Below are 10946 nucleotides of genomic sequence, written 5' to 3'. Positions count from 1 at the left end.
GTTTGTACTGTGGTGTGTCTGTACTGTGGTGTGTCTGTACTGTGGCGTGTCTGTACTGTGGTTTGTACTGTGGTGTGTCCGTACTGTGGTTTGTACTGTGGTGTATCTGTACTGTGGTTTGTCTGTATTGTGGCTTGTACTGTGGTGTGTCTGTACTGTGGTGTATCTGTATTGTGGTTTGTACTGTGGTGTGTCTGTACTGTGGTTTGTACTGTGGTGTGTCTGTACTGTGGTCTGTCTGTAAAGTGGTTTGTACTGTGGTGTGTCTGTACTGTGGTTTGTGCTGTGGTTTGTCTGTACTGTGGTCTGTCTGTACTGTGGTTTGTACTGTGGTGTGTCTGTACTGTGCTGTGTCTGTACTGTGCTGTGTCTGTACTGTGGTTTGTACTGTGGTGTGTCTGTACTGTGGTTTGTACTGTGGTTTGTCCGTACTGTGGTCTGTCCATACTGTGGTTTGTCTGTACTGTGGTCTGTCCGTGCTGTGGTTTGTCTGTACTGTGGTCTGTCCATACTGTGGTCTGTCCGTACTGTGGTTTGTCTGTACTGTGGTCTGTCCATACTGTGGTCTGTCCGTACTGTAGAGAGTACAGCCACTGGTGGTTTAAGCATCTGGCCTACAGACTTCCATACCTGCTCCTGTTGTCACAGAAACATGGCTGAATGCCTTTATATGAGCTGTGTGAGCTAGTGGCATGTTTCCTCCTGTGGAAAAATGCCTTTTTTGTCAGAAGACCATTATGGTGGAGACTCTCCGCGTCCGTGTTCGTCTGCGTGTCCACCCGTGGCTTTTAAGTGGGGGAAAATGTATGTTCACCGAGTCCTGTCATTTCTGCTGGAAGACTGGCTTTCACGTATGTTACTCGAGGCCCATTTTGCAAACACAAGGTTACACTCAGAACAAAGTCATATTTCACCGGCTGTTCACCTCATTCAACATTAATCCTTAATTCAACTACATGCACAATGCATTTCACAACTCCTAATTTCACCACTCAGCCCACCAGGAAATCTCCGCCGGCGTCACTGTAAACCTCGAGAGTTCAAACTTTGGACACGCGGATGTTTGTTTTCTCTGTAGAATTTTTCTGGAAGGTAAACACAAACTTGCGTGTTTGGGATAGAGGGCTTTCATCCTCTTTTAAATGCGGATCACCTGCGACCGCCGCACTGTCAAACATGCGGATTAATCTCTGGACTCCAGCTCTCCGGAATTCGATAGATTAGATAGACTAGCCGAGATGAACTGGAACTAAATGCGACCCTTGGTAGATGCAATGGAGTCATTTTTTTACTGGAGTAATTTAGGTTAAATAATTATTTGTTTGTTTTTTTAGTGTTTTTGCATAAAAACCTGACTGGCATGTTCAAGCCTAAACTCTTACTCATATGTGCCATTAAACATATTGTTAAAACCTACTTCTGTTCTGTAATGCAGATGATTTTTTTGACATGCTCACGAGTGGTTCCATGGGTTGCTTTTAGCAGAGAGATTAAGGAGCTGGTATGATTGTTTAATTCGTCATTACAGAAAGCCGCTTCTTCATATTAGCGTGCATCGAAATCCCGCAATGTATCGATCCAGGGCTTTGCGACGTGATCCCTCGAGAAAACCTCCTAAGGTGACGTTTTTATGTCCCACGTCCAAAAGGCGTGCGCGACGTGCCTGATCCAGGCGCGGCGTTACAAAAAACGAAACATCCACGTTCGAAGCACTGACCTACCCTTTAAACTGCGCCACGCCTTCAGGTGCTGTTCCCCTCCGGGGCGTTTGTGAGAGCGGATGTGCACGACCGGGGCATGAGCGTGTCCGTGCGCGTCCCCAGCCGGGACTTCAACGGCACGCGAGGCCTGTGCGGCACCTTCGACGGAAACAGCCAGAACGACCTCCATAGTCCGGACGGCACCGCCTACCAGAGCGGAGAGCTGGACCTCTTCATACAGGACTGGAGGTACTGACCCGGCGACGTCACCGCCCGTGTCGCCGTGGTTACAAACACACTGAACGCGACCTTGCCAGTCCAGTGATTATTCATATTGTTCTGGCACTAGGCTGGTGCAGGAGTTTCAGGGAACTTCCAAAACATTAAGAAAAACAACACGATGGCACATGATGGCATATATGTGTTTTCCATGTTTCTTTGAGTTGGTTTCTTTTGTGGATACTACTGACCATGACTTAAAACACGTACAACACGAGGGCAAACTTTTAATGAGCCTCAGATTTTTTTTGTCATGACCCTGAAGCCGCAGGTGATGGAGAGCTGAGGGAGCTATTAAGACAAATTTGTTTTTTTATTTATGTAACCTTGACTTACTTCTGTTTTCTTCTTTCTGAGGGATAAAAGAAGGGGCAGGGTACTCAACGTGAATGGATAACCTTTCTCAAATCCTAAGTCCTCTCCAGATTGCATGTCTTGGGGACTTAATTCAAAAGGCTAATGCGAGAGCTCGTTTCCAGAGGCCGTATTTCTGTTTTATTGCGCCGTACCAGGGTTGCGCCGGGGGAGAGCCTGTTTGACCGCACCCCCCCTGCCGAGGCTGGGCCGTCCGAGCGGCCTTTCTGCGCCTGCCAGGGTGGATACGGCCCCGCCCCCGGCTCTCGGGAGGACCTGTCCGCTCTGTTCGAGCCTCAGCCTGCCCCCTGCTGTCTCTCCCGTGACCACGTGGACCGCGCCTTCCTCTTCCCATCCAGAGACGTCACAGCTGAGCACACGGCCGACGCCCACCTGCAGCGGACGGCCGCGCTCTCGGCAGAGGAGCTCCGGGTGGACTCGCTGTTTGAGCCCGTGACCCCTCGCTCCAGAGAATCCGCGCCTCACCCACCCGGGACACGAAGCTCCGTCACCCAGTGGCGCGCCCAGACGACCCCCAGCCTGACCCGCGTGGACCTGCCGGGCTCCCAGGAGGACCAACTGTCGTCCCCGCGCCCGGCGGACACCATCGCCCCCTGGCCTGCGCCCGACACCCTCGCCTCAGCCCGGGCGCTGGAGCTCTGCCGGGCGTCCCTGCTTGGCTCCGCGGTGGGCGTGGTCTGCGCCGGGCTCCTGGGCCGTCGGCTGGAGGAGGCCGTGGGCCTGTGCGTCCTGGACCTGCGGATGAAGGACGACCCGGCCCGGGCGGACGCGCTGCTGCCCTTCCTAGAGAATGAATGCGAGAGATGGTGGCTGGAGCTCCGCGCTCAGCATCCGCCCGTCGCCGCGGCGACGCCGGACGTGCGCGCGGCCCTGCGGTGCCCCAACGCGTGCAGTGGTGACGGCCGGTGCAAGGAAGGGGGTTGCCGTTGCCGTCCGGGACGCGACGGCCATGACTCCGGCCTCGCCGTCAGTAAGTCTCCGTTACCCAGGCTCCCATCACAGCCTGACCGCACTCCCAATCAGCTAGTGCTTCTGAAGCCAGTCTGCAGGGAGTCCCAGACCTGCGAGACTGCCATCTAATTACAGCCCAGGCGAGCGCCTAATTAAAGGCTCTGCTGATTGTAAGACCGGTTGAAGCCGGTTTGTTTTAGCTGGACCTGAGACCCTGCAGGGGTTTTTTTGCATACAGCCCCTCCTAGCCAGCAAGGCCGACACGCTTTGAGTCTGTATTGTCCCGTTTCCGTTTGTCTTTCCTCCACGTTATCGATCCAGCTGGTCAGATAATGAACTCGGGTTGTGACGGGAAAACAAAAAAATGTGCAATGCGTACGGGCCAATGATCAAAATCGCATATCTCAAACCTCGGCCTCTACGTTCCGCGAAAAAAAACAACAACTCCTGTGTAGATTATGTGGTTATAATCTACAGATTATATGGTAGTCTGCGTTGATGGTGTTTGCAGATTAAGTCAGGAGTGTCGTCTCCACCAGCTGGGTGTGGAGTAGGGAGGGCTCGGGTGGAGCAATGCACGGTGGTGCCGCTTCGCACTCCACCTCCTGCCAGAGTGTCGGCGTTCCTCGACCTCGTCTGAAAGGGGGAGGGCCCGCACGAGCTTCCCCGGCATCGCCGCTCGCTCGAGCGCCAGCTTCCTGTCGGGGATTTTTAACAGTTTGGCGCTCGTCCCTGGAGCTGCCCCGGGACGGTGCTGTCACGCCGAATGAGCCAGCTCTGGAAACCCAGCGACGTTTTCCAAAGGCGCGTGTCCGCTCCCTTAATCCGGGGCTTTCGCTCCAAATTTAATCTGATATGTTTCTGCTTTTGATTACGGAACAGCGTTTTTGCTTTTTTTTTCCCTTTCCAGGCATTCCCGGTAGCCGAAACGGGTTTAATTAAAGAGGAGAAGGGAACCCTCAATCTGCAGCTGTTTTTAACAGATGGTTCGCAAGATGCCAGATCATCTCGGCGGCTTCGGAACGGATCTCTTCCCCGGCCCTCGTCGTTCCCCCAAGTCTTGAGCTCCGTTACCCCCACCACCCACCCACCTCTCCCTCCCCCACATGTGCTTAAATTACGCCTCTTAATTACATTCTCCGCTGGATGGCATTATCTCCGGTCCCTAAACTCGTTTCATGTACTCGCCACCTCCAAGAAATGGCTCTCTGAGGCGGTGCCCGTATCTCCAGAGACAGGCCAGATGGCAGGCTCGTGCGCGCGTGAGGGCGCGGGAGTGCATTTGCGTTGTCGTGTGTGTAAACCCGTCGTGGAGCTAAACACCCGACCTCGTCCCCGCGCTTCATGATGGGATGCTGTAAAAGTCCTTGAGCGGGCATTAGCAGCAGTCTCTTGCGGGCATATCAGGCAGACACTAACAGGACCCTGGTTCCCCCAGCTGGGCCTCTTATCACCGAGGGGTAATTATGCAGGGGGAAAGCCAGCGGTTGGTCTGCATCCAGGAGAGAGACGTGCACTGATAAACGTCAGAATCGGCTCAAGGTGCAATCCCTCCCCCCGTCCATCCCTGCACCCCCCTGAAGCTGCCCATATACCTCACAATGGGAGGAGGGGCTTGAGGGTGGGAGGGGTTTCAATCCAATTAGCAAGCGGATTAAGAATGGCGAGGCGAGATGGGGTCATTTATCGTGCACTTCAGCCCCTCTGCCGGGAGTCGCTGATTTATGGCGTCCTCCCCGGGATGAGGGGCGGGGTTTCGGCCGTGGCGGCAGGATAAATCTGACTAATTGGCTGAGCGATGGCACGCTGGTGGCACGCCTCCCTCTGTGGCGCCGGGCTGGGCGGAGATCCATCAGGCCTGCTCTATGTCCTCACACGGCCGTTCGTCACGCTTACGGGCTCGCTTTGTTCGTGCGCTGCATGTTGGAGATCCGTTCAAACCTCGCTCCTGCTCCCTGGACAAGTTCTGTTTGCTTCTGCTCTATTTGAGCTCGTGGGCCGTTTGAGCTCTGTTTGAGTTCCAGGCGTTTGAGCTCCGCTTCGGCTCTCTTTAAATTCCGTCTGAGTTCTGTTTGCGTGTGCTTTGTTCAAGGTCTCTTTCAGCTTAGTTCTCTTCCTTGCTCGTCACGAGGCCTGTCGCGTAGCTCTCTGAAACAAGGGAAAATATGAAAACCTTTCAGTCCCGCCACAAAAGAGCATAAGACTTTTATTCCCACTTTTATTCTTTATTAGTTGTTGAGATTTTTATATACTTAATTTTTTTATATAATCAATTTACTCCTGATATTTTTAATCAAGGGCTCACTCGCATCAAATCCTACAGAGCTTGAATGCCAGATCAGACCTCGGCAGATTCAGTAGGTTCTCGTGAGCATGATTGGACCACCAGAGCTCTGGTCCGACGGGTCTCAAGCTGCCAGGGCGTGTTAGAACCTCGGGAACGACACTGGTGCATATTCAGAGCCCATTGGTTCAAGAGGGGCTGACCTCTGACCCCTCAGTGGTCTCGGAAGGAAGGCCACACTGCTTTTCGGAGCGACCTCTCTCAGAGCAGAGCGCTCGCGCAGCACAATCCGAAAGCTGCTGTTTCAGCTTGTTTCTTCTGCCGTTCCCACGTGTGCGCGTGTGGCTGGAAAAAAACAATCATCCTCTCACAAATCTCCTTTCGATAAGTTTTATTTACTCTCCTGTAGTCGGTTTGCTGTCTAGTTTGTGAGAACTGAAAGTGAACTTTCCCTGTTTTTTAAATTTATTTATTTATATTGGATATTGTGAGCTTTTATGAGCACATTAAAATACATGCCATCTGGAAGTAGCTGGGGACGGACCAAAAGCAGATTATGAGTGCAAGTGCCTAAGTGCCGCCCCTCTGTAGAGAGAGAGAGAGAGAGAGAGAGAGAGAGAGAGAGAGAGAGGGAGGGAGCGAGAGAGCACACACTCTTTTACTTCAATAGCTCTTGTTCTTTTTCTTCCCCGTGTAAAGTGCCCAGACTCACACACTTTAACAAAGTGTTCAGGGTTACTTTGCATAAGTGCACCTATGTGGAGTTAGTGTTTGAGGTGTTTGAGTTAGTGTTTGAGTGTTTAATGTGAATTAAAGGTGGCGTTTCCCATAGAGACCAGAAGCAGTTACTATGGGCTAGGAATTGGATTTCTTTTTTTTAAGCTGGTTTATCAGGAGCCAGGCTTGGCTCAGTCACAGCGGATATTAATCATGGCTTGTGCTAGCACTCAGACGAGGATATAGTTCTCTTTTTTGTTCATTTTTATCCCCTGTTTTGTATATTTCCTTTTAAGCCCGTATTGCCGTATTGATTTGGCTTTGACTGATGCAGAACCCGACCCGTCGTCACTGCTGTGTGGTAATGTTAGCTAACACGGCCCTGGGGGTGACGTGGCATGGGAGTGGGGTGACGGGGGGGGGGGGGGGGGGGGGGGGGGGGTTGGGCGTGGCATGGGAGTGGGGTGTGTGGGTGGGGCGTCATGGGAGTGGGGTGACGGGGGGGGCGTGGCATGGGCGTGGGGTGTGTGTGTTGGGGGGGGCATGTCCAGGGAGCAGGGTGACGGGGGGCGTGGCATGGGAGTGGGGGTGGGTGTGGCCTTGGAGTTGGGGGGAGGGGCATGTCCTGGGCAGGTAGCTGATGCCATGTGCTCTTGCTCAGGCCAGTCAGAAACCCGTGGTCCTGCAGCCATGTGTGTGTCTGTGTGTTTTTCTTGGTGTGACCAAATTATATAGTGTTGACATTGCAGGGACCTTCTCCTGCTCCCCATGAGATACAAGGTGCTGTGCAGTTCAATATTTTAGCATCTGTGTCAGGCCACAAAGCTGATTTAATGTAATGTGCTTGTGTGTGTGTGTGTGTGTGTGTGTGTGTGTGTGTGTGTGTGTCTTTGCAGGCCAGTCCATCGAGCTCACTGATTTAGAGAACAACGGTCTGTGTAATGTCCGGACGCACCACTGCGACAACGTGAGAGTGTTCGGCCTGGGCTTCATCGAGTCCGAGCGCCTGATCTGCCTCGTCACCAGATTCATGGTGTGTGGTGTGGTGTGTGTGTGTGTTTGCCTTTATGTCTTTCATAACCCAACCTCACTATGACTTGAGTCGCAAAGTAGCCAGTATTTACAGTGATAATTTCTTGGATGAACTGAAATCAAAGCCAAATGTATTCCAGCTGTTCGGGCTGAAGACGTCTCAGCTGTTCTCTCATCTTCGCTGTGCTTAAACTCATCTACCCTTCTCCTGTCCTTTCTAATACTGCCAAGATCACATTTTCTCTTTATAATGCCATTTACTGAAGTAGCTCTTTACAGTATTCCATTAGAGAGACTTTATGGATCGTGGCGGAACTGTGTTTGATATCTAACGTGCCATCTGTCTCAATTCATAATTAAAAGCATGAAATTAAGAGGAGGGGAGGACATCTCATGAGATATAAACAGAATAAATATCTGGAAACCTGTCATTACACACAGGGACGAGTCTCTTAATATCCCACAGACACAGTGGGTAATTTTGAAGTACCCCTTGCGACTTTGTAGAGGATAAAGCCGTGCGCGCGCGCGCGTGTTGGTAGTTCCTATATGTACCTTTATATGTATATACGTAAAGCAACCACTCTGGGTATGAGAGAAATCCATATGCTGTAGATGTGTGTGTATAGAGAGATATACACACCAAAAGTAACCAAGGTTTCCAGAGAATGAAGAAAAGACGTTCCCACGCAAACCATTTCTAAAGCTGTGGGAGGAGAAGCTGGTATCTATGGTGAGGCCATGAAAAAAAAAAAAACAAAACATTTTCAATCTGGATTTAGAGACGCCCGCATTATATATGCATAAATGTATATATGTATATATGCATTATTCATGTCATTATATAACAATAATATAATAGCAGAACAGTGAATAATATTGTACAGATATGGGTCAGGAGCACCGAGCATCACAAAATGAGGACGGGGTGGGTGAAGGGCTAAAAGTTCCGTGGCAGATTCCAGCGCTGACCTCCTGGGGTTTTCATGCCACAATAATATCTGGAGATTACCCATGCCCAGATCTGTTGGAGCTGACGGGATTCAAGGGGAGCGTTTCTGAATATGTGGGTCATCAAACGTTGAAGCTGATTGGCTACGCCAGCGGACCACCGCGTCAGAGTCTCCACCTAACACCAGGACTCTCTAGTTCACGCTTTTTGGCAAAGATTGGCCCCTCTAATAAAAACCAAGCGTTGGTTGAACACCACAGTCTGCATGAACATTGGGGCTGACATCTCCGAGTGGTCCAGACAGCGAGTTTAACATGCTGCACCAAAGCCAGGGTGTCAACTCCCAAGTGCCACAGTTCCCTGCTGTGTGATAATGTACTATGCCACAGCACATCTCAAATGTGTGGGTTCCATGTTTACACCAGCGAGCTCAGTGTACTTTAGCAGCCTCTTCAGTGTATGGATAACTGCTGTGGTTATAGATGTTAGGGTAGGAAACATTGCAGTGTAGTACCTTGGCATTTAGCTGACACTTTATCCAGAGCAATTATGACTGAGTACAATTCGAGCAATTGAGGGTTAAGGGCCTTGCTCGGGGGCCCGACAGTGGGGCTTGAACCAGCAACCTTCTGATTACAAGTCAACTACTAAGCCACCACTCCCCTAGCATGAGGTTTCCACTGTGGTTTCACCCGGTACTACGGCAGAAGCGTTCTGCTCGCACAGCTGATGAAGAACTTCTAAAAAGCCAGAGCTACCCAACATGGAACATCAAGCGTCCCTCAGTCTCTTATTTTCTGCGAGTCTCTCTGTCTCTCTCAGTCCCTCCCAGTCTCCCAGTCTCATAGACCTCCCCGGGTTCGTCCGGAGAGTCACTCCGGATGACTGCTGGTCTCTCTGCCCCTCCTGTGCTTCTTCTGTGTCTTGCTGTTCACTGTGCACTGTAGTCCATCTGGAGGACACTAAATTCTAAATTCACTAAATTCTCTGCGTTCCAAAACAGCGCAAAAGGCCAAAGATTAGACTCGGAAGAGGCATTCCTCATTAAGAATGCATGAATACTCTCATCCTTAATTTGTTTTTTACGATTAATATTACACAAGTGTCCTATGAATATGTCGGCAACCGAATTTCACATGGAAAATATATGTATTCTCTTCACATTCAGGCTCCAATTAACAAGTCATTAAATTTTAACAAGAAGACATCAACCTCACTTCTTCCATATGTTAACAATAATATTAAAGTGCTATAAATCCCTCTGATTTAAAAAAAATGTAATATTATAGTTCTCAAAGAACACGTCTAATACAAAAAGACTTTTTTCACATACATTTAACCAAACAGTGGATTATGCAATTTACAGAAAAGAGCAATATCATGTACATAACATGAATTATTCTACACTTTTACACATGACACTCTGTAGGAACGGATTATTATTCATGCCTGCTCAAACAGGCTGTATACCCAAGCTTTAACACATCAGAGGAGATCCTCTGGTTAATTCCATGCATCTTATGAAAACCAAAGAGGGGCTCTCTGATTTGCCCATTGTTCGTTTTGTTCTGCTCACTTGTCCTGTGTGTTGCTTTCCTAGCGCGTGAAAGGGGCGTGGTCCGGCGGACGTGAGCAGCGCGCCAGAGCCTCGTTCATCAGCTCCAAAGCCGTCGACTGCGCCGTTCCCCCGGCCGGCGGTGCGACCTCTGACCCCGCGGGCCCCCTGCAGGCGTATTCCCGATGGGAGATAAAAGTACGTGTTGGGCTTTGCGGAGACAGTGGAGCGCAGAATGGGATGCTAATCACGGGTTTGGAATCTTGACAGTTCTTGGTCACTGGCAGGGACTTTGACATTTCTGACCAAACTACCCCATCTGTTCTTCAATCATGCCTGGGCATTTTCAAGGCCAAATATGCTATTCAGAAACACTAGCATGGAAGTGAATGAACAGCTAGCCTTCATGTTCTACTAGCTTTCAATAAGGTATGTGCTATATGATTAGCCTTTGGTAGTACAGACCCCCCCCCCAAACACACACACAAGTGGGTTTTTTTCAGGGATGCATCGTTGCAGTGCGAGAGATGGTGCATGTTGGGATGACAGGGTTGCCATGTTGGACTATAACCCCAGCTAGTGGGGTTAAGTGCCTTTGCTCAAGGCACAACAGCAGCGGTCAGAGGAAGGGCAGAGGTACTGAAACCCGCTGCCATCCAGCAATAGGTCAGTGTCCCCATGGGCTCCTGTACGAGATTCGAACCTGGAACCCAAACCTGGAGCCAATCCCGATGCGGGGGGGGTTAAACGACCGCGGGAATAAAAGTTTCGAAAACGGCCATATCCTTGGTGAGAAACGCTTCTTTGATGCTCAGCATTTGTCAGTCGGGAGTGGAGTTGAGGGGCGGGGACGTGGGTAATAAATGGGGAGCTATAAACCTGAAGGCACCATTGGCTCCCCATCTGCGTCCTGATTGGAAGGTGGAGAGCAGCGTCAGCAGAGGGCACTCATCTGATCCTCGCTCGCCCCCTCCCCCGACTGCCTCATCCCGCTGCCCGGCCAGCGCCTGAAAGGCCGGGAGGAAGTGACACGGCTGGCGCAGGAAGTCTCCTTCACGGTGAAGGGTTTAAGGGTGCGGGCCGGGCCGGGCTGCGCCGCGC

The 10946-nt window shown here is 50.8% G+C and overlaps 1 protein-coding gene across 1 annotated transcript in view; it reads left to right on the top strand.

Annotated features, from left to right (window-relative positions):
- si:ch211-246m6.5 (von Willebrand factor D and EGF domain-containing protein) overlaps window positions 1–10946 on the top strand; it is a 69110-nt gene that overhangs the window by 22705 nt on the left and 35459 nt on the right. The window contains exons 11-14 of the mRNA XM_035521143.1: window positions 1747–1949; window positions 2492–3324; window positions 7203–7339; window positions 9891–10043. Coding sequence (XP_035377036.1) covers window positions 1747–1949; window positions 2492–3324; window positions 7203–7339; window positions 9891–10043 — 1326 coding nt within the window. The remainder of the gene's footprint in view (window positions 1–1746; window positions 1950–2491; window positions 3325–7202; window positions 7340–9890; window positions 10044–10946) is intronic.

The sequence above is a fragment of the Electrophorus electricus genome, chromosome 21 (genome assembly GCF_013358815.1).
Source record: "Electrophorus electricus isolate fEleEle1 chromosome 21, fEleEle1.pri, whole genome shotgun sequence".
In the NCBI taxonomy this organism is placed as follows: domain Eukaryota; kingdom Metazoa; phylum Chordata; class Actinopteri; order Gymnotiformes; family Gymnotidae; genus Electrophorus; species Electrophorus electricus.
The sequence above is the reverse complement of the archived record's forward strand: the minus strand, read 5'-3'. Positions and strand labels throughout refer to the sequence as shown.